Source organism: Geotrypetes seraphini, chromosome 6 (assembly GCF_902459505.1).
Source record: "Geotrypetes seraphini chromosome 6, aGeoSer1.1, whole genome shotgun sequence".
NCBI classification, from domain to species: domain Eukaryota; kingdom Metazoa; phylum Chordata; class Amphibia; order Gymnophiona; family Dermophiidae; genus Geotrypetes; species Geotrypetes seraphini.
The window spans coordinates 201375655-201399305 of record NC_047089.1 but is presented as its reverse complement, the minus strand read 5'-3'; the positions used below and the strand labels follow the sequence as shown (position 1 = coordinate 201399305).

General features: G+C 43.7%; 1 protein-coding gene across 2 annotated transcripts in view; it reads right to left on the bottom strand.

The window, feature by feature from the left end:
* Nucleotides 1–460: 460 nt before the first annotated feature.
* DPYSL2 (dihydropyrimidinase like 2) overlaps nucleotides 461–23651 on the bottom strand; it is a 109047-nt gene continuing 85856 nt past the window's right edge. For both annotated transcript variants that reach the window (XM_033948289.1, XM_033948290.1), the window contains exons 9-14: nucleotides 22286–22442; nucleotides 20201–20342; nucleotides 18248–18418; nucleotides 8839–9018; nucleotides 4649–4814; nucleotides 461–2816 (exon numbers count right to left, since the gene is read on the bottom strand). In XM_033948289.1, coding sequence (XP_033804180.1) covers nucleotides 2725–2816; nucleotides 4649–4814; nucleotides 8839–9018; nucleotides 18248–18418; nucleotides 20201–20342; nucleotides 22286–22442 — 908 coding nt within the window. In that variant the 3' untranslated portion in view covers nucleotides 461–2724. The remainder of the gene's footprint in view (nucleotides 2817–4648; nucleotides 4815–8838; nucleotides 9019–18247; nucleotides 18419–20200; nucleotides 20343–22285; nucleotides 22443–23651) is intronic.

Sequence of the window (23651 nt, the reverse complement as noted above, 5' to 3'; positions counted from 1 at the left end):
TTTTCAGAGAACTTTCAATCCAGAAAACAGCTAAATACACACATACAAGCAAGCATGCTGACAATTTATATGGTCTGCATGAAGACATTTCTAGAGGTAGTGTTTGGGAAGAGATGTAATCAATGTATATGCATACCACACATTCGCAGTGCACTTCCGCGGGAAACCATCTTGTGTCACTCTTTTAGTGTCTATCTCAACCTCAGTTCTTCTGCACCAGCATTCTTCAATGCAAGGCTTGAAGGTCAGGCTGTGACCATTCATACTCTGATTCTTATGTGAGCCAAGTACAGGATAATGAAGCCATTGTGACATCATTGAGGAGGTTGGCTCTTAGGCATAGGTGGAATGAGGCATTATGACATCACAATATCTGCTCTGGATACCAGAGACTGTCATTCTTTAATGTCTATCTCAACCTCAGTCCTTCTACACCAGCATTCTTCAATGCAAGGCTTGAAGGGTCAGTGGCTGTGCCCATTCATACTCCGATGGCTTCTCTCTCTCCTTAAAGAATGACATGGGGATGGTTTCCCACGGTTACCCGCGGGGACAGGGACCAATTTTGTCACTGTGTCATTCTCATGTTACCTCAGAGAAAGTTAAATTTGGTTTACAGGATTTGTAAGCTCCTGGGGATTATTGTATATCCTATTTTATAGAAAGGCACATAGATGCCTACATGACCTTTATTTGAGAAAAAATAGGATTTAATAAAAAAAATTTTGTAAGCATACTGTTCTAAAATTCCCAAAAGCTAGTCAGGAAATGTATTAAACTACTCCATGGTAGCTATTAATATATTTTTTCTCATGTTTCAATGAACTAGCATAGCACCCGCACTACTTTTATCTAGTTTAGCACCTGAAATGCGTTTGTTTCCCTGTCTGTATACTTAGTGGTGTAGCAAGGGTGCCCAGGATGGTGGCGCCACTTCCCCGCCTCCCACTCCTTTCCTGCCACCCCCCCGCTGCTTGCACCTTTCCTTCCTGCGTACTTCTTTAACTTTCCCAGGGTGAGCAGTATCACCAAGTTGCTGCCGACGTCAGCTCTCTGACATCACTTCCTAGGGACCTGGAAGTGACATAAGAGGGAGAACCAAAACTGGTGTAGGCAGCAGATTGGAGTTGCTGCTCGTGCTGGTGAAGAGCAAGAGGTATGGGTGGGGAGGGACTGAAGGAGCGGGGAGGGCAATATGGCACCCTGAGCGGACGCCCCCCCCCCCCCCCACTTTTCTACACCATTATGTATATTGCTTAACCTGCCAACTATCCTTGGCAGAGCTATAGCTGGAAACCAAATACTTTCATGCCAAGGACTACATTCCGCTCTCATCCAACACATTTCACAAATTCTAAATCCAAAAGACACTGTTGTCCTCAGTTTCAGCCTGTTACAAGGGCCCAGTTAGAAGCTATGCAATCCATTGCATCACTGTTTTGATTACCTCCAAAAGACAAGGTAAAGACATTTCCAGATGCAGATGAATTTTGCAGCATCAAAGCCATTACTTTTAATGGCTTCCTTCTACAACACTCTGCATCAATACCCACCTATACAGGCAATGAATTTCAGGGGGAAATTGAAATGCAAACTGCACTGCTGCTCATTCAATAATAATAATAAAAAAAGAAATATTTGCAATGTCAGACATTTTTCTCTCTATCAGCATATACTAAAAGTTAAAATTTGTATCATCTCTTGAGGCCTAAACACTATAAAGAGATCTCAAAAGAGACAGAAACTGAATGTACTCTCTAAGAGGGAAGATCAACTTTCCTTAATCAGATGGGTCAAGAATGTGCAGTCAGGAGAGGAGGGAAAATGGAGTGGGCGTCAAAGATACCCTTTTCTACTCTATACTGCAACGAGTGTTACCTGTCTTTCCCAGGCTGCAAACTAAATTCTGTGTCCCACAGATGGTGAAGCGCACAGGGAATTTGAAGTGCTTTGTACTTTTCAAATGGAAGCAATCAAGACAAGTTGCCTGCCTACCTCAGTCACATGCACACATTCACTAACGGCACAACGTCTGACTTTGAGCAGGAACATACACCAGCAAAATTACACACTAGGTGAAAAAGCAGATATGCAAACAGCTGAGACAGGAGTGCAACTCAGGACTGGTCTTGCTTGCTTCTGAAAACATTGGGCAAAGTGGATTCTGAGTTTAAAGAAAAAAAAACAAACAAACTGTTAAAGGCATGCAGCAAAGTCTTAGAACAAAATAAATTCAGCTTCTGTCAATCTGTTCCTCATAAGATGTTTCTGAAAACACTCATCCAAGGGCAGTTAGGAATGTACTTGTTACAATCCAAGAGAACACTTGGGTCAGAGAATATCCAGTTTAAACCCTGGAATAGCTCTTACGCGAGACCTCTTATTTCGTATCACTAACAATAAATGTAAACATTAAAAAGGCAGCTCCTGGAAGTTCACTTTATCCTTCCTTGGAGAAAAGAAAAGATGTTAACAGAAATTTAAAAAAAAAAAAGCAATCGTCCTTTTTTTTTTTCCTTTGCATGTCCATGAGGTTAGGGCAAAAAAAAAAAAAAGGGAAGAATACTTGAAATGAGCATGGGATAGGGGAAGTCTGTGAATCGGCCAAGTTTGAACTCACAGACTGGCTGCCAACAGTAACTGTCACAAGCTCTCCAAATGCAATGGTCCTAGGGTGCCACCCTCTCTCCCTCCCCTCCAAGCTGCATGGCAACAGCTGAAGGTTTAGCCCAGGCTGGTGATGTTGGCACGGCCACCAGGTGGTGCTACAATGCGCTGAGTGGTACGGCGTGGAACATTATCATCAATTTGGGCTCCTAAAGGAGACAAAAAAAAGATTAAAATAATCTATGGGCAATTCAGGTTCAGACCAATACTCCCATTATCTTCATCAAGGAACCCCAAATTCAAGGGTACTTAGGGACTTTATCAGCACCACCATGAAGGTGATTGAAACCTGCTGATAAAGATACTGTGTAATATCACAATGATTGTTTTACCTACTTAGTACAATATAATTATGACCAAATATTTCCATCCTTGGAGGCTAATATTCAGAAGAGCTAAATCTAACAAGATAATGAAAGATTTCAGCTAGCAGTTTTCTTTAGGCAGACATTTCACAAAGTATTCACTTATCCCAGCATCATTAAATATGGTGGTTTAAACAAGTATCTTCACCTGCTTATCTTAGGTCTGTTATTGGTGGCTAATATAAGCAGATAAAGTTAATCATATAATATGGCTGAATAGTGCTGCTATCTGCTTTGAGACCAACCTTGGATCATTTACTTTCCCTCCCACATGATCAAATTTTTGCTGGACACATGATAGAGAAGCGTGCCCCTAGTTCTCCTGATAGTCTTTCTTCCCAAAGGGCAAGGTCTGAAATATTATACAAAACAAATTTGTTGTATTTTTTAAATAAATGTATAGTACATTTCAGAACTTGCTTTTTGAGAAAATTTTATCAGGATTTTAACAGGTTTCTCTACTTGGATACAAAAGAATGCAGCCATATTATTACTTTACATCTCTTAAATAAACTCAAAATATTCTGCTCATTGAAGCATTCAGCATTTTGTGTCCAATTTAACAGCCACCAGGATGGAAAAATCTCTTCTGTATAAGAGAGGAATTTTTATCCTGTGGAACTTCTCCTGAACCTGTATCCAGACAAATCCACCCCCAGCCCCGCCCACACACGAACCTCATCTCATCTTCCTTGAGCTTGAGGCCACATCTAGAGGGCCTTCAAGTATGCGCAGACGTCGAAACGATGATGTCACACGTATGCGTGTGATGTCATCACTTCAACGTCTGCGCATGTTCAGAGCTCTCGTGCCAACGTTCGTTTACAGAGGTACGCCGGGGGTGAAGAGGAGAGGCGCCGGCAATGACAGATTCACATATATGTCATCTATTTTTGAATCCCTAGCGGCTCACCTGGAATCTTTTCGCAGCACAGAGTTTGTGATACACTGTTTTAGAAGAATTGCTTCCAAAAGTACTGAAAGATTGTAGTATATCTGCTTAAAAATTTTGGGCCAAAGAACTTGCCTGTACAAGTTTATTTTAAAACAGGCAAGTATGATTAGAAGTGTACAGCACAGAACATATAGTATAAATTGGGCCATCCTGTAATGCTCTTAGTAACATAACATAGTAGATAATGGCAGATAAAGAACCGAATGGTCCATCCAGTCTGCCCTACCTGATTCAATTTAAATTTTTTTTTTCCCTAAGCAATTTGTCAGCTCTCTTCGGTGTAAACCGCCTAGAAATCGTCTGATTGTGGCGGTATAGAAGAATAAAGTTATGTTATGTTATTTCTGGGCAAGAATCCAAAGCTCTACCCGGTACTGTGCTTGGGTTCCAACTGCTGAAGTCTCCTTCAAAGCTCACTCCAGCCCATCTACACTCTCCCAGCCCATCCTCAACCAAAGACCATATACAGACACAGACCGTGCAAGTCTGCCTAGTACTGGCCTTATGTTCTTCAATATTTACTATTAATTTCTGATTCTAGATCCTCTGTGTTCTTGCCTACTGTGTACATATTTCCCAGTACAAACAGCAAAAAAGTGAAGTACAGACAAGGATCGAGCAGCTTTCCCAGTACCCGGTTTTACTACAGAGCACAACATACCAGACAAGCTAAATCCAGACTGGTGGAGGTTCCGGATAGGTGGGGCCTGCTGCTTGGCTGGTGAAGTTTTGGCAGAGGAGGCGGGAGTCACAGTCTTTGGCGTCACAGACACTTCGCAGACAGGGCCATCATACAGACCCCGAGGAACGCCCCGCAGCTCAGCCAGCTGCAATACAGACAAAGTCCTTAAGTCAGGGCTTAACTAACTGGTTGCCAAGTCATTATGGTAGCCAAAATTATACAGATGGCACCTACCACAATGGCAGGCCAATCAGCTGGCTTCTGGGGTCTATGTGACCCCAGAGGAGGCAGCAATTTCAGCGCCACACAGATGATAGGAGTCAACAATGTTACCACTTGTGTTTGCCAATGGGGGGGGGGGAAAGCAGCACAACATGTGGGACTACAATGAGCAAGTGGGATTAGAAGCCAGAAAAGGCAGAGGGGGAGGGGGAGGGGGAGGGGGAGGGGGAGGAAGCTGTGATATCAACATCTGTAAAGGTTAATAAAGGTGTGGTTTGCTGCTAGTACAGCCAAAAAAGCAAAGTTACTTACCTGTAGTACATGTTCTCCATTGACAGCAGGCCAGTTATTCTCATGTGAGCGACATCATCTGACAGAGCCCAGTGCAAAAACGTTGCCTAGTGCATTGTATCTTTAAAATACAGTACAGTAGGCAGCGTTTTTGCACTGGACTCTATCAGATGATGTAGCCCACATGAGAATAGCTGGCCTGCTGTCCACAGAGAACATGTACTACAGGTACACTTTTTGCAGGTGATAGTTGGGGGTGTCAGGATGTCAGGGCAACAACGATAAATAATGCAAAGAATCAGCTGCCTCAGGCGAAGCAGATGTCAATGGGTGACCCCTTTCCCCAGAAACAAAAAACGCTGTGGAGATGGTGATGTTCAAGATGCAGGCTTTATTAAAAATACAATTTAATAATCCACATAAAATACATCTAGAACCCAAAATATGGAAGCTATGGACCCAAACTGGACTGTGTTTCAACGATGATGTCTTCCTCAGGGGTCCCTAAAGATCCAGATATAAAAGCTTGTGGATTAATAACTAAAAACAAACTAAATCTGCGCAGGTGAGAAATTCTCTTAGTTATCTGGATCTTTAGGGACCCCTGAGGAAGACATCATCATCAAAACACGGACCGTGTTGAGTCCTTAGCTCCCATATTTTGGGTCCTAGATATATTTTATGTGGATTATTAAATTGTATTTTTAATAAAGCCTGCATCTTGAAATCACCATCTCCACAGCGTTTTTTTGTTTCTGCTGGACTTGCATTTTCTGTGGAGTTTTAAGGGTCAATTTTTTGCTTGTCCCCTCTCCTCACCCACTCTTCAACTTCAATGATATTGGTAGAAGAGCTTGATCTCTCAGCTGGCTCATTAGCACAAAGTAGTACTGCCCGATTCAGGGGAAAAAAAATTTCAATTCGATTTGGCCTATTGAATTGATTTTTCAGTTCAATTAGATTTTCCTGCCCAATCGGACTTTTTTTCCCCCCCCAAAACATCCTGGTGAGTTTATTTTGTAGCCTTTCCACCCCACCCCTTTTCCCTTGCCAACCCCACGCTGACACTGTGGTGTAAACAAAATAAACAAAAAAGCCTTTTCCTCTCTCTGTTAGGTCCTACCTCACGCTCACCGCTAACACCAGCTCTGGCAGAATACACATTTCAAATCTGACATATTATAATCACAAAATAGAAAATAATATTTTTTTCTACCTTCCAATGCTATATCCAATATTTCTGTTTCTTTCCCACTGTCTACCATCTCTCTCTCTGCTTGCCTTGTGCCCTGGGTCAAACCTCTCTATTTCCCTCCATGCAGCATCTTTCCCTTCCTCCCCTCCATTATGATGTGCAACATTCCTTTCTCTCTCCCCATGCACCATCTCTCCCTGCCCTCCACCCTATGTCCAACATTTCTTCCTCTCTTCTCCATGCATGTCTCCCTTCCCTCCAATATATGCAGGCTTTCCCCTTCTCATCCCTTTCTATCTCTTCTCTCCCTTCCTCGCCTCTCGCCTCCACCCCAATAATTCCTCCTCTCTCCCCCATGTGCAGCATCTTTCCTCCCCTCTCATTCCCCTGAGCAACAGCTTTCCTCCTCTCTCATCCATTCCCCTGTATAGCAGCTTTCCATCCCCCTAAGTAGTTTTCCATCCCTTGCGCCCATCCCCCTATGCAGTAGCACCCTACCGACTCTCCCATCATGAGACTTGACATACTTCCGAGGCTTCCTAAAGCAGCAGTAACAGCAATGGTGGCCGGTAAGCAGCGGTATTGCTCTAAATGGGCTACTCATGGCCTGCCTCGCCAGGGCTTCCCCCTGCCAATTCACTAATGACACAAAGCAGCCCACTCAGAGTGATGCCGCTGCTGACCGTCCACCGCCGTTGCCACTGCTGCTTTAGGAAGCCTCGTAAGTATGTCAGGTCTTACCCGGGGGGGGGGGGGGGTTGGTCGCTGAATTGGCGAGTCCAATTTTCTCAGTCAACAAATCATCGGACAGCATTAGTACAAAGTAAACAAGGAGAGGGACTCAGTGGTGCAAAAAAGTCCAAGTGCCAGAAGAAGAAAGCATGTAGGCCTCTGGGTCTTTATTAAAAAAGACTCAACACGGGCCATGTTTCAGCATATGCCTGCTTCAGAGATCTACTAATAAACTATATCGAAACAGATATAATTGCACGTGGTAATGATGCATATAAATTGTGATGCAGAATGGTTAATAAATAGATAAAAGTCAGTAAGTCACTGTCCAAGGTTTATCCAACAGAAGAAACTTAAAGAGGTAACTACAAATTTTATCACTTTTTTGACATTTAAGAAATTTAGAAACATTTAACCTTTTAACTAAACCAGATGTTTCCTTGTTTCAAATAGGGCTTGTCCATGAGATCTACTTTGTATTAGAGAGCAAAAGTCCACAAATATTTGTATAATCTACACCTGTCAAGTCTAACCCCAACAGAACTTCTTATTTTTTTATTATTTTGTGTTTTTTCTACACACAAGCAACTATTTTATTTATGTGCGCTGTTCAGTATATGCTTGAATATAAAGCCATCTGAGTATAAACATAGGTAAGGTTTCCCTCAAAAAACGGGGAAAACTCAAATATAAACCAGGAAGGCATATCTTACATGGTTTCTTTCCTTTTCCTCTCCCATGTGGTGTCCTGAATTTCTCCCTGTCCCTCTCCTCCCTGGTATACAGCTTTTTGCTCTTACCTTTCTCCCTCCCTCTTTTCACATCCCACCACCATTTCTTTCCTTCTTCGCTCCCCCTCCCTCGGTGCCCAGAATTTCTTCCTCCCCTGCCACAGTGCCCAGCATGGCTTTTACCACACATCACTCCCCACCATGGTGCCCAGAATTGCCTTCCCCACAGCAGTGACCGGCATCTTTTTTTCCTACCTCCCGCTGCACTGACAAAGAAAGGCATTCTCTGGACCAGTACCAGGGCCTTGAGCATGTGCAGATGCTCAAGGCCCTGCGTCTGTTCAATGCATGGCTTTGTCGACGTCAGTCGGAGAAAAGAATGACGGTCACCGTTGAGTAGAGAAATTAATTCTAGGCACTGCAGTAAAGAAAGAAGGGAGTAGAAAGAAATGCTTGTCACTGCAGGATATTAGGATTCAGCCAATATATGTATCATGCATGTTTTGGTAATTGATTTTACAGTAACAATTTTATTACTGAGTTCCATAAATGCAATGTTGTTATATTTCTATTTTTATTCTCATCTATCTTAATGTTCATATTTCATTCTTTAAATTTGTTCCATTGGATATACTTTGGACTGTGACTTACTGACACTTACTGGATCATAAATAAATTTAAAAAAATGAGTAAAGACTGTTGAACCTTATCTATATTATTAACCATTCTACAGAATAATTTATATGTATCTCTACCAAATATCCAATTCTATATTGTTTATATCATTTTATTTGTAGACTCCCTAAAGCAGGCATATGCCGAAACATGGCCTCTTTTAGGTCTTTTAATAAAGATTGCCTTTTACACCCAGTCCCGAGGCCCATATGCTTTCTTCTTCTGGTCATTAGTTCAAAGAAAACCTGTCAAAGCCTGCCTTTAGTCTATTCTTACACAGTCTCCTTTTCCATAAATGTCAACTGGGTTGAAGTGTCACTCACCCTACTTCTTGCTTTGATGCGCTTGTAAACAAAATCAGGAAAGGGTTTTCTGGGGATATACCGCCCTGAGCCCTCAGTCACATGAAGGTTTCCATCTTCTAAGACAATCTTCCCTTGGCTGATTATCACCAGTGGAGACCCACGACACTCCATGCCTTCAAAGATGTTGTACTCTACAGACTGAAACAGAAACAGAAACAGTTTGAGACTGAGCTTTTAAGAAATGCTACAAATGTCACTAACTTAACATTTAACCCATGGAATTTCTTTAATAAGGACATTCCAAAGAGATTTAGCACATTTGATTTTATGATGACTTAAGGAGATGGTAAAGAAACTCACGGTTTTAGAAGATAAACAAATAAGCTCTATGGGAAGGGCCTTGTGATTTCAAAAGGCTGTCTACTCAAGTCTAAGAGCCTCAACTGAGTAAAGAAAAGAGATTAAGTTCTTATCTTGCTAATTTTTTCTAAGAGACAGTGTCATTCTGGACTGTAGGGTATTCTCCCCATGCTCATGAGCCAAGCAGAAAGAATCCACTCCAGCTTTTCAACTTCTTTTCCTTCATTAGAGGGCTCTGCTGCCCCCTTCAGTTTGTACCAAAGTAGGTGATACAGAAACACATATGAAGGAGGGGTATGGAGATACTCCCTAATTACAAATCTGTTCTGCTCTGAAAAATGTAACAAGTGCAAGCAGAGGACAAAAAAGAGTTTCAAGTACAAATTAACTATCAGACCTTAACTTTCCCAAGGCATTGTTTTATTCAAAGTTTTCTTGGACCTTATTGGGAAAAACAATCAATCACAGGTCATTAGGTAAAGTGACTTATGCTGTGCAAAAAAATTTAAAATCAATAAAGTGCTTGGAGTGCATTTTTAGGCACTTTATGCATTCCAAGCACTTTATTAATTTTAAAATTTTTTGCACAGCATAAGTCACTTTACCTAATGACCTGTGATTGATTGTTTTTCCCAATAAGGTCCAAGAAAACTTTGAATAAAACAATGCCTTGGGAAAGTTAAGGTCTGGTAGTTAATTTGTACTTGAAACTCTTTTTTGTCCTCTGCTTGCACTTGATTTTCATTTTTGGACAATTTAAGTTTTCTTCTATTTTTGTCTGAAAAATGTAACAAACATGTAAACATTACAATTGAACAAATCGAAACATCGAAATAACCATATCAATCAGAAACATTTATGGAGCTCAAACATTCCCTCAATGTATTATAGCAAGATTATTTTTCACACCTTTAAGGTCCGCCCAACATCCAAAATTTCAATTTGGACTCGAACTTTCCGACTAAGTAGGCAGGCACTGTAAGAACCTAATCTTTTTCTAGTGAAATAGGTGTGTCATTCTGTAAATCACCCGAACTTCCACCCACCAAGAAGCCACGCTTCTAGTCAAATGCACTTTCATGGAGACTGGTGACTGTTTTCCACAAGCAACATATGCTGATGAAATGGCCATGCAGATTCATCTGGAAATCGTGGCCTTGGACGCTAGTTTGCCGCATCGAGCCTGACTGGAGAGCATAAAAAGATGGTCAGACAAGTCTTAACTCATTAGTAATCTCTAGGCATCATAGAAGGACTCTCCTCACATCCAACTTTTTAAGAATCCGGTCCTTCTTCTTTGATCCTGTGGATTGGAACACTAGCAATCTTACTTCTTGATCGACATGGAAGACCGAAACAAACTTCGGCAAAAAGAACAGAAATGTTTGCATAGAAACTCCCGTCTCCGTGATCTTGAGGAAAGACTCTCTGCACGAAAGTGTCTATAGATCCGAGACTCTTCTCACTGATGTAACGGCCACGAGGAAAGTTGTTTTGATTGTAAGATCCATCAAGGATGCTTCTTTAAGCAGCTCATATGGAGCTTGACTGAGGCCTTGCAAAACCACGTTAAGGTTCCATGATGGAAACGGTTGTTTTACTGGTGATCTGAGCCTTAATGTCCCTTTTAGGAATCTAGTTATGTCCGGATAAGACACCAAGGTAGCTTTATGTTGTTGGGCCCTGAAACAAGGGAGTTCCGCCACTTTGACTCTGAGCAACGCCACTGCAGGACCCCTGTCAAGACCAGCTTGGAGAAAAGCTAATACCACTGAGATAGGAGCAGAAAACGGCTCTGCCTTCTCCTTAATACACCAGTGCTGAAATATTTCCCGTGCTTTAGAATAAGCAGACCACTGTAGGCATTTAGGCTCTGAGGAGAATAGTAATCAATTTCTCTGAATATCCTTTGCATGCTAATGCCATGCACTTAAGAGCCACGCCTTAATAACAAAGCGATTGAGATTTTCTATGGCCACTGGCCCCTGAGAAAGAAGGTTCAGCTGCACCCACAATCTGAGACCTGTGCCCCTCTACAGATGCACTAGATCTGCACACCATGGTCTGCGTGGCCAATCTGGTGCCACGAGAATGACTTTCCCCAGATGGTTTGAAAACCTGTTGAATATCCATTCTATCATGGGCCATGGTGGAAACATGTACAAGAGCTCATTCTTTGGCCATGGTTGGACCTGAGGATCCAGACCTGCGCTTTCAGGCTCAGATCTTTGACTGAACAAGCTTCTTCAGTCAAAGAGGCCTTTTTGTTTCTTAAAGCCTATGAGGAAAATTTTTGGGGGAGTGTAATCTGAAAAAGCTAGTTTTAAAAGTTTATGCCCCTTCCTTTTGGTTTCCCCACCTCTAAAATCTCTTTTTCTGAGTGTTTTTGGGGTTTTTTTGTATAATATTTCTTTAAATAAACAAAACAGAACATTGTACAGTAACATCCAGCAATCCAGCAAAAATCGCCCTATCGGGCACATACATAGCAAAAGGCAAGAACACAAGGAAGATCAGACTGCTCCAACACAAGAGGTGCTCAACACAAGAGGTGCTCAACACAGTTTTCCATGTAACACCCTCTAAAGCCCCCCCCAAATCAGAGCGAAACATCCCAATACCAAAACACCCAGTAAAATGCACCTGAAAACCGGATGTAACCCCCTCCCCAATCCCCCCACCCACCCCCACTCCTGACCTGTGGCAGACATAGATGAAGTATGCAAAATAGAAAATAGACAACAAATATACAAAAGTGACAAACAGGAACCAAAGAGAGACAGAAAAGAGACACCCAAGAATGAGGAGAACTAAGTCCAGAGGGAAGAAGAGAAGAAAAAGAATGAGAAAGAGAAAGAGAAAGGAATCCCTGAATAGAATCCCTGTAAAAAGGAGCCTGAAGAGGGAAAGTGCCTAAGAGGACAGAAGACCCCAATATAGGCTAGCAGTTCAATAGGAGACTCCTCTCGCGATGGGGAAGGGTCAGCCAATATGCCTCCCAGATATCCTGAAAGCGAGTCCACCTGCGTTCATCTCGAGTGCCCGCAGCCCGTCTCTCCAAGAGGGCTAAGTCATACAGGGACCCCTACCATCGAGAGAAAGAGGGAGCATGCGGCTCTCGCCAAAAAGTCAAAATGGCTTTCTTAGCCAACAAAAGGGCCTTAGAAAGCAGCTGCCTCTGCCTAACAGTGCACCCAGGAAGCTCCACCTCTTGGTAAAAAAGAGCTCCACAGGGATTACATCTCGGGATCCCAGGAATCAATGAGGACAAATAGGTCCAGACACGCTGCCAAAAGGCTCCCACTGAGGGGCATTCCCAAAACATATGCCCCAGGGAAGCAGGATTAATAGGACATTTGGGACACCCCGCATGCTCTGCAATACCGGCCCGGTGTGCTCTGTGAGGGGAAATAAAAGCCCTGTGAAGGAATTAATATTCTTGTTCCCTATGTAACATGTTACATGATATGGTGCGTACATAGACAAAGCAGCGAGAAATCAATTCAGACGGAACTATGCAGCCCAAGTCAGCACTCCACGCCCCTGCCAGCCAATCAGCTCGTTCAGTCTGTAAAGGGGGGCCCAAAGCAACAACATAGTATCGAAGACGTGGAGCCGCATCCTCCCCCAACGCTAAACACCTCCCAAGGTCCCGTGCCACCGATCCGCTCAGTCGGTCCCCAGAGAAGCTAAGAACATAATGTCTTAGCTGGAGGTAGCCAAAAGCATCCACCCTATCCAGCCCATACAGCGACCCCAGTTCTGCAGAGGAAAGAAGAACGCCCCCATCGGAGAGAACATCCCCCAATCTACGAATTCCATGGGCATGCCAAATCCGAAATACTTTGCTGTCATTGCCCGGTTTAAAATGCAAATTACCCACCAGCGGGAGTAGAGGAGTGATATTAGAGTGGATGCCCAGATGCTTACACAGTAATTTCCAAATGTGTCTCATATAATCCCAAACAATATGTCCCCTGTAGACAGAGTCCAACTGGGCAGCAGGAGCATGCAGCAAAAACAACCCAGAGATAGGGTGTAAGAAATCCCTGTCCACAGAAAACATTAAAAAAGAGGAGCTCTCCATACACCAGTCCCGAATTAATCTAGTCCCACATGCCAGATTATAGGTGCGAATATCTAGCTGTCCAAATCCCCCCTGCGACTCAGGCAACATCAAAATACGAAGAGATAGCCGAGGCCGGCGCCCCCGCCACAAGAAAGTCCTCAATGCCCTATACAACTGAGCTAAGTCCCCGGTCCGCAACCACAGCGGAAGAGTTTGAAACAGATAAAGCCACCGAGGGACTATCATCATATTGTACAAGAATATACGCCCCGCAAGGGATACCAGCAAATCACCCCACAAGCGGAGGAGCTCCACCGTGCTCCGAAGCAGGGCTTTACATTGATCTCATAGAGTCGTGTGAGGGAAGACGGTATCAGAACCCCCAGATATTTTACCTGCTGTGGTGCTTCCCGGAGCGGAAAATCAGCCCACACATGCGAGAAACTAATATGGAGAGGAAGCGCCTCCGATTTAGACACATTGAGTTTGAGGCCCGAGAGTACCCTGAACTGGTGAAACATCTCCAATAATCTAGGGAGACCTGAAACTGGATCAGTCAACATTACCATAATGTCATCGGCAAAAGCCATGCAGCGCAGAGAGGAATTCCCCAGTTCTACTCCAGCTATCTGAGGATGGCACCGAAGGGAAATCAACAAAGGCTCCAAAAACAATATATAAAGCAGAGGGGACAAGGGGCAGCCCTGGCGAGTGCCTCGCTGGAGCACAAAGTCTGGAGAAGCCACCCCATTAACCAAGACGGCCGCCACTGGGTGAGCATAAAGGGCTCCAAGAGCTCTCATAAAGAACCCCTCCAACCCATAATATCGCAACAAGGGGAATAAAAATGCCCACTCCACTCTATCAAAGGCCTTTTCGGAGTCAAAACTAATAGCCAGCGCAGGCTGCTGCCGAGAAACACAATGGGCCAAAGCAAGGAGGAGCTTCCTAACATTGTGACCTGCTAATCGCCCCCGCACAAAACCTACCTGATCTGCGCCCACCAAAGAGGGAACAAACTGGGCCAAACGATTAGCCAGAACCCGAGCTAAAATTTTTAGATCAACATTAATAAGCGAAATAGGTCTGTAGGAGCCCACAAGCAGGGGATCTTTTCCCAGTTTAGGCAATACAGTAATCAACGCTCGATTCGCTCCCAGAGGAAACTGCCCTATCTCAGCTGCTCCTTCAAAATAGCCTCGTAACGGATCAGCCACATACCCCTGAAGAAGACGATAGAATTCCCCCCCAAAGCCGTCCGGGCCTGGAGATTTACATAGGGGTAGATGCTTGAGAACATCCAGCACCTCCTCTCGGGTTATGGGGGAGGCCAAGATATCCGAGTCCACCGCTGATAGCTTAGGTAAGGGCAAAGAGTCCAAAAATGCCCGAATCTGAGCCTCTCGACCCACTACTTCCGCTGTATATAAAGATCTATAAAAGGTAACAAATAGCCGTTCCATCTGAGACTGATCAGTGACCAACCTTCCCCCTTCATCTTTAAGCGAGGTAATCAAGGTGGCACCCCGCCTCGCCTTAGTCATCTGGGCCAGCATTCTACCCGGCCTATTACCAAAACGGTGTAATCGGTACTTATAATAGAAAAGGGATTTATGGGCCCTCTCATGAAGAAGTGCGTGGAGTGCTGACTGGGCTGTCTGAAAAGCATGTTTATGAGGTAGGGTAGGATTCCGAAGGACCAAAATTCTACTGTCCCGCACCTTGTGTTCAAGAACCAAGATTTTTTCCGCAAGCATTTTCTTACGGCGCGCACAGTAAGCTATTACTGCCCCTCTGAGCACCGCCTTGGCCGCCTCCCAAAACGAAGTTCCATTATTCACATGGTCCCCATTAATTCTACATAGTCCCGCCACTGCTGCTCCAAGTATGATTTAAAATCCGGGTCCAAATAAAGCGCTATCGGAAATCGCCAGTGCTTCCCTCCGAGAAGCTTATGTCCATCCACACCATAGTGTGATCCGAAATAGCCAGTACTCCAATCTCAGCTGCATGAACCGCATAAAAAGAGGAGCGCGAGAGAAAAATATAATCTATTCGAGAGGAGGATCCATGCACTTTAGACGTGTGAGTGAAATCCCGCTCCCCTAGAAAACAGGAACCCAAGCTATACAGTCAAAGCCCCCGAAAGGGAGACTATAAACAGAGTACAGGCACAACCGGTGCAAAGTAACAGTGCCAATGGGGATACCACCCTCTCCCCGCAGGCTGCCCCACTCAAATCAAACTGAGTAAACACAAAGTAGTTTCAGAATCCCTCAGGTGCCAGACCCCAAATCAGGATACCATTGAAGAACTTGCGCTCTGGCCGCCGCACTGGTGTCAAAAAGATGAGGCTGGCCATCATAGATCACCCGGAGCTCAGCAGGGAACTGCACCGTGAAGCGAAGCTTTTTCTCAGTGAGTTGCTTGCAGACAGACGAGAAGCCCCTCCTCAGAAAAGCCACCTGTGCAGAATAATCCTGAAATATGAGGATACGCTGGTTCTGAAAACTGTAAATCCTTGCGCTGGCGATAGTTGCGGAGAAGAAAATCCTTGACGGCAAAGTTCAATATGCGAAGAATCACCACTCGCGGTCTGGTCGCTCCCTCCTGCCGTCTGCCCAGCCGGTGTGCCCGTTCGATGCGCAAAGGTCCCAGGCCCCGCGTGCCCAGCAACTCCGCCGCCAGCCAGGTCTCCAGCGTGGGAAGCAGATCTCCCTCCTGCACAGATTCAGGGACCCCCACCAGGAGTAGATTGTTCCGCCTGGAGCGATTCTCCAGGTCCTCCATTTTTTCCTCACATTGTCCCACCTTGCAGCGCAACTGCTGAACCTCGGTCTGCAGCGTGACAAGAGAGTCTTCTGCGGAGCCAACCCGCTGCTCTACTTCAGTGACCCGAGAGTTAAATTCAGCCACCATTGTGGATAAGGCAGCCAGTGACTCCTGCACTTTGTCCAGGCGTGTCCCCAGCGCCGAAACAACTGCCTCAGTGAGGCGTGCGATTAGATCCGCGCCTTCTGCAGCCGCTGCAGCGCCCGGATCCGCCATTTTGTCTTCGTGGCTGGGCCCCAATTTCGCCCGTTCCCGATCCTTTTTCCCTACCTTGGAGGCCATATCCGCCGTGCCTCTTTGCACAAATCTGTCCATAAGCCCCCGAGAAGCTGAAGAAGGCACTTGGTGGGGATGATTTTCGCCGAAGCAGGGGGAGAACAGCGGAGCTCAGGGAAAACGCGTCCTCCCTGCTCGGCTCCGCCCCCCGTGTTTTTGTTTTTAATTAAGCCATTTTGGAGTCATTTTTGGCGCCAAAATGCTGCTGCAGTGGCCATACTTGATTTCCCAATTTTCTTCAGAGTTCTCCAGAACCTTCAAATCTCCTCGTTTTGCCTCAAACATGCAGGGATGGAGTCCTCAGGCTCTTTTTTCCCTAATTATTGCCAAATTTGCACTGGATGGATGCCAGAAGAGCGATGGGGGTGGGAGCTTTAGGCTTAGAATCCCTTTAGGTCTGTAGGACTGAGGAAACATTGGAGGGCCTGTCTACCGAGAGAAAATCTCCTCCAGAGCCCTGGAATAGCGGTTTATCTAAATGTAGGAGAATGGAAGTCATGAAGCCCAAGAGACACAAGGTGGAGTCACCTAAAGGGATTCCATTCTGCCTAATGCAGCATTTTCTCCTGAATTTGTTAATCTGATATGGAGAGCTTATTTGGGTAGATGGGATCCCCAGGGAAGGTCTGGCAGCGCATCAGGAGGCATGCAAGGGGGCTTGGGCTTCCAGAGTGTGCCTGGCTTAGTATCAGAGGCTTATCAGAATCCTGTGGAACTTTTGGAAAGAGACTAGAGGACGAGGGGCCTATCTGTATGCCTTTGCCGTCACAGAGCAAGCCCTCCCTGCTGGGCGATACAGGGTCACAGGCAGGAGTAAGTACGTGAGATACAATGGTGGCCCTCAACCAGGGGGATGGCCTCACAGTTTGCCGGCTATTCAAACCTTTAGCTCTGTTATAGCTCATTGCTGACTCCCTGCGGGAGTTACAGTTGGACTCCCAGCAGGCCCCATCTACTCCATGCTCTGTCCTGAGCATAGAGAGAGCCCAGTCGTCTTCTTTTCCCTACCATCCTGAGGTGAGTGTTTTAGTCACGGAGCACTGGGATGCTCCTGAAGGGTCATTAAATATAGCCAAGACTGGCTCAGCTATATCTATGGTACAGGATTGACAGCAGATGTTCGCTCAGCCTAAAATTGACTTTGCAGTCGTGCACCACAGTTGTCACGGGATCTCGCAGCAGTCATTTTGAACAGCGAGTCTGTATGGGGCATTGCTCCTGCTCCGGTTCACCTCTGGACCATCAGTTCATAAAAGGTAAATTGTGAATGGGTCCGGGGGACAGGAGGGAGGTAGGGTGAAGCAGAGCCAGCCGGGACAGGATGTGGAAGGGACTCCTCCTGTCCTGGCTAACCGTCAGACCACCAGGGCCTTAAGGCAGGTCTATGGGAAGACTGCAGTGGATCTGGAAAGGGCATGAGGTCCTCAGAGCTGGAGAGGACTCTTAATATCAACCGAGACCTCCATTTTTGAGCCATTTTTGGGGGTCACAAAAATCTCAATTTATATGCCTGGTTAGCTATGTAGGTGCCAGTACCGATTAATGCTGGCAACTGCAAACTCCTGGCTCCTCCCCCAATTCCAGTCTCTTTAACACCCCTTATCTGTCTACTTGGACACAGCTGGCAAGTGCCAATATTTAGCAGCATTGTCCAGTTAAGTACTGCTGAATATCGGCAACTGGACGGGACTTTCCTACCCATTTAAATTGTTTTGAATATTCATGTTTTTGGCAGTTCTGCACACAATGCCCCTTTTTTCCCCCACTAGATTTGTCCCCTTATTACATAAGGATGCTCATGTGGAACTGCTAACACTTTCCTGGTGCTGATGAAATCAGGCCTACATCTTGTCAGCTCTACGCCTGAGTTTTAATTAAAGCACAACTTACAATGTTATGAGTCTTAGCTGATATTGTCTTCACACTGTCAGGGTCCCAGATAACAAGGTCAGCATCAGAGCCTACAGCAATGCGGCCCTTCCGTGGATAAAGGTTGAAGATCTTTGCTGCATTGGTGCTGGTTACTGCAACAAACTGGTTTTCATCCATCTTGCCAGTTACCTGGCAAAGAACAACACAATCTATTATAAAAGCTTCTAATAAAGCACTATATCTAAGTCAATCCCACATACAAAAGTTTAAAGTTTGCTGATGGAAGGAGACAGTAACAAATCATTATTATAAACCCCTATAACCTCTTTATCTCCTTCTTGCCTGTTCCCGACTTGCTAAGTTATATTGATTGATTGACTTATTTGTAAATTTTGCTGTAGATATACAGTCTCTTGTCACGTAAACCGCTCTGAACTATTCTGGTACTGCGGTATACAAAAATAAAGTTATTATTATTATTACTCACTGAGCAGGGTCAAAGATTTGAAAATTGCTCCAGAACATAGTAACAAATGATGAGAACAAAACTATTTGTAATTCTATTCGTGCCCTTGCTGAGGAGGTGTTTTCATCGTTGACCTTAGCAAATAGCATGTGCAATAAATATTTTTGTAAATTTTCAACAGGCTCTATATAAATTATAAAGTTCATAGAGTGCTGTAAAAGTGCTCTGTAGTGCTGTAAAGGAAAGGCACTTATCTTTGTGCCCGATGGCTGCCCAACCGTTTCACTTCTAGTTTCATCAGGGGCTATGCCTCCTTAGTTACAAGCACCAAAATTTTTGGTAAAAAAAACAACTTTTCTTTGAGCTAAAACCACTGCTGTTCATAGCACTGCACTCAGCCTCTATCGCCCGGATGGGCTGAGTGCAGTGCTATGAATAGTGGTGGTTTTAGCTCAAAGAAAAGGTTTTTTACCAAAAATGTTGGTGCTTGTAACTAAGGAGGCATGTTTGAGGTCTAGTAAGAAATCCACTTATTATAGTTTGGTTCTCATCATTTGTTATTTATATCTATTGGACATTTCTCTAAGTTTCCTTATTTAGTTGATCCAGAACATAGTAGCCAGAGATGAGAAGCACTTGTCAGATACTCCCATCCTTACTAAGTTGAAGTTCAAGACAGAGGGTGAGTATTGGTGAGTGAATTTTTCGCTGACAAGAGCACCCTCTCCATTTCAGCATGGTGCTACCCACTCACTTTTGGCCCTCCCCATCTCACCCTGATGCAGTCCTCTGAACCCACCTACATTCTCTTGCCCCTATCCATCTTCTTCCCCCAGCCCCTCCTGGCCCCAGCTATGACCAAAGAACTGCTTTTTCTTCCTAGTTCTTGATTAGAGGTGATGACAATTTATCCTAAACTAAACTAAAACATAACTTTGTATACCGAGTCATCATTATTAGAAGGCTCGACTCGGTTTACAGCAATTAAATAAACAGGGGAATATTTACAAATGATAAATACAAGATAATAGCAATTTCAGAAGAATTAATTTTCAAAATGTTTGGCAAATAGAGTAGTTTTTAAAGATTTACAGAAAAATTGAAATGAACTGGAACTCCTTTAAAAAAGAAAAAGGGGAGATCATTCCAGAGTTGAGAGTTTAAAGACCAAAGAATAACTGAAGATCTTGACTCCTTTAATCCCATTCTCTGGTAAAGGTCAAAGATGCCAATACCTCCTATAACCAAAAGGTGCCAGGACCTTTCAGGCTCAAAATGAAGGCCAAAGACAACTCCACCTCTTCCAGAATCCTAATTAGGACCAAGATGTTGCAGGCTTCTAACCCTGAGCCATCTAACTTGCTATAAAGCTTTTCAAAAGTCTACGAGATGGAGTTTCTTTCCAGCATTTTATTTTCCAGAGTAACAAATAGAACTAATATAACGCACCAACTTTCCAATGAAGAGTGAAAAGCAGCTCTTTAAAACATAAAAATAGTTCTTACCACAGCTTTATCCCAGACTATTGACATTCTTTCCTCAGTACCATTGGTGCCCTCAGGAATCAGAGTGAAGTTGTCCTTCCCTACAGCTTTCTGAGCAGTGTTAAAAGTGCAATGAGCACTACCAGTAACCTGGAGATCTCCACTGAAACCCAAAGACAAATATACACTATAATCAAAGCACAACCAGAACCTGAAAATAACCTGGCAATGAGGATCTAAGACCGTCCCCTATTGTACGCACCAATTTATTACAGCTTAGAATACCTCTGGTCATCTGTTGGCTGCTCCTCTGCATTCTTCAGACCAGTGCTACCTAACCTTTATTCAATATGACTCAATTTTAACACTTAAAAAATTGAAATGACCTCAGATGATGATTAAAATAAAATGGCAAACCTCCATTCCCCTCCTCTCCCCTCCCTCAACCACTTCCCTTCTCTTTTATCCAACTATGAAGACAATAGTAGCAGAAGTCAGAACAGGGCTCTGTGTATTCACAGACCACAGCACTCCACACATGGGTTTCCATCTAACAGGAAGCCCATATAGGAGAAGATGTCAAGGCCTGGAAACCTTCAATGACTTGCAAACCCCATTCTGACTCCCATAGGCATAGGTCACAGCAGAGGTCCAGAGGGAGGGGAAGCAGCCCTGTTTCTGTGACCTCTTCCAGGGTGGGTAACAATGCATAGTTTGGTAACTACTGCTTTACAGAACTGCTGACTATTGGCTGGTACAGTTACAACACAGAACCAGAAGTACAGAGAGCTATATATATTACTTATTACACAGTTGACGTTTTCAAACTGCTACCTTAAAGAACCAATTAATTATAGGTATTTCCTCCTGCTATTTATTTCCATGTTACGTGGCAATGCTGGTCTAGGTCCTGACAGCTTTTTGGGGGGGGTTTCTATGAAAGACATATTATATATCTATGCTGATAACCTTTTTAAGGTTGAAACGTCAATTTCTGAGAGTTTTGAGCTATTATGTTTTGGATGCGATCAAATCGTTAGAAATTAAATGCATCTAAAACATAAGTGATGTTTCTTGCTCCACATCCAATAGTTGGAGTGTCTCAATGATTTATATTAGGTGGTGAGGTTATCAAGTTAGTGAAAGCTATGCGCTTACTTAAGTTATTCTTGGTCTTGCCCTTACAATGAAGGGCCAAGTACAAAAAATGGTCTGCACTGTTTTTCTCAAAATTAAAGTTAAGACAGCTGAAAGATTCTCCTAATAATCAGAACTTTAGACTGGTAATAAAGAGTATTACAATCCAGAATTTTGATTATTCTAATGGTTTGCTGGTTGGTTTACCAAAGAAAGTATTGCGCAATCTGCAAATTGCTCAAAATGCAACCGCATGTGTTCTGTGCGGACTTTCAAGGTTTGATCATATTTCACCTATTCTGATGAGATTACATTGGCTGCCAATTGAGTTTCAAATTCAATATAAGATTCTTTTATTAATGTTTAAGGTAATAGCTGAGAAGTTTTCAGTAGTTGTGGGTGCATCTTTGCATGTGAATCCGCCATCACAATCTTTACATTCTGAATCCCAAAACTTATTGGATGTTCCTTCATTGTGTGTTGCTTTTTGGAAGAATATAGATCATCTGTTTTTTATATAGCTGGTTCTCGGTTGTGGAATATATTGCCACTTCAGTTACAAGAAATTAAGAAACTTGATGTTTTCAAAAAGAGTCTTAACACCTTTCTATTTGGAACAGCTTTTGCGATAGAATATTGAAGATTTGGGAAGTTGCTTGAACTAACTTCTGAAAATAACTGATAGAAAACTTTGATGATATTTATTTTTGTTAATGATTTTATATTTGTTTTTGTTTGTTCGTTATGGATTTTTATGTATGTTTCTTGTGATCCACCTAGACTGGTTAGAGAGTGCAGAACAGAAATTTTTTTAAATGAATCAAATAAATCATCAAAGAGAAATATTCTGACAACCAAAGACAACTTTATTATTGCCCTGTCTCCAAATCAAGAGAACAGAATGACCTCAATACCTATTGATGGTTATAAGCATTACTTGATACACAGAGAACAGTCTCCATTACTAACCAGGACAGTAATGAGTTGAGAAAGTCAGGAGTGGAAGGATCAGGGCTCAGTGGTGGAGAGGTGACGAAAGCTGCAGCCTTTGCCCAGTTCTTGCTCCAGTAATGAGATCCATCTGTACCCAAACTGGCTGTGATAGGCTCACCATAAACTACGCTACCTAAGAAAGACAGTAGCAAAATTGTAAGTGTTAGATACTTGCATAGATAACTTTAAAAAAAAATACCAGAACCTCAGCAGCAAAGAATGAACACAGGACCTGCTCAAAAGCTGATTTAATCCTAGGCCAGCCACGAATGGTCAGTGTCTGTGGTGTTCCTTGCATATAGATATTTCTAGTCAGGGGGAATAAAACCTAGCAACACAGGCCCACTATACCTGAACCTAGATTCCTTACTAGTGCAGCTTAAATGTCTCTAAAAAGTTCATAACTGTGAGTGTACAGCTGTATCATACAGTATTATATTTCAAGTTGTAAGCAGATATAAAACCAGTTGCACTCATAACCACAAGATTTTCTGGGAGTTGTGTTATGTTTGCCTCTCAACTTCCTGCAGGACGTTCCAGTAAGCATGGACTCACAGGACCAACTCAGGAACTAGCACTGCTGCAAGAGAAAATGAAATATTTGCTATACATTCCTCCCTCCATACTCACAGAGGTTAGGGGCAAAGCCAGACCGTGAATAAGAAAAATTAGCTAATAACTTTAGGGCCAACTCTGACCTATCCCTGCCTCCCTCCACAACTTACTTAGGGTCGACTCTGACCCACCCCCACCTCCCAGACCCCTCCACAACTTACTTTTTAAAACCTGGGGGTCTAGCAGTGAAGCGGAGCAGAAGCAATCTTACTATGCTCCTGCCCCAAGCAGAGCCTCAAACATAAATGGCTGCCATAAGTTCCCACTAGTCTCACGGGAACTCATAGCAGCCATTTATGTCTGCAGCGAGTATAGGAAGATTGTTCCTGCCTTGCTTCACTGCTAAACCACCAGGCTTTAAAAAGCTGTGGAGAGATGCAGGAAGCGGGGTTCGGTCAGAGTCAGTCCTAAGTAAGTTTGTAAGGGTCCAGGAGGCAGGGGTGGGTCAAAGGCGGCTCTAAGAGAGCTGTAGTGAGGTCCGATAGGGGGATAAAAACCGCAAATAATCGAAGTTGCGAGTGCCAAATCCGTGAATATAGAGGGGGGGGGGGTGTACACAATTCCATCACAAAAAGTATATCAAACATTGGGAACTCACAATAAAAACACAAAACATTGGATTTGGTGTACTTTTTCTCATTTTAATTCACACACCAGCGATATCCACACTTTGAAAAATTCAGAAAATACACACAACAAACAGATCCTACTATAAAGCAAAAGTTCA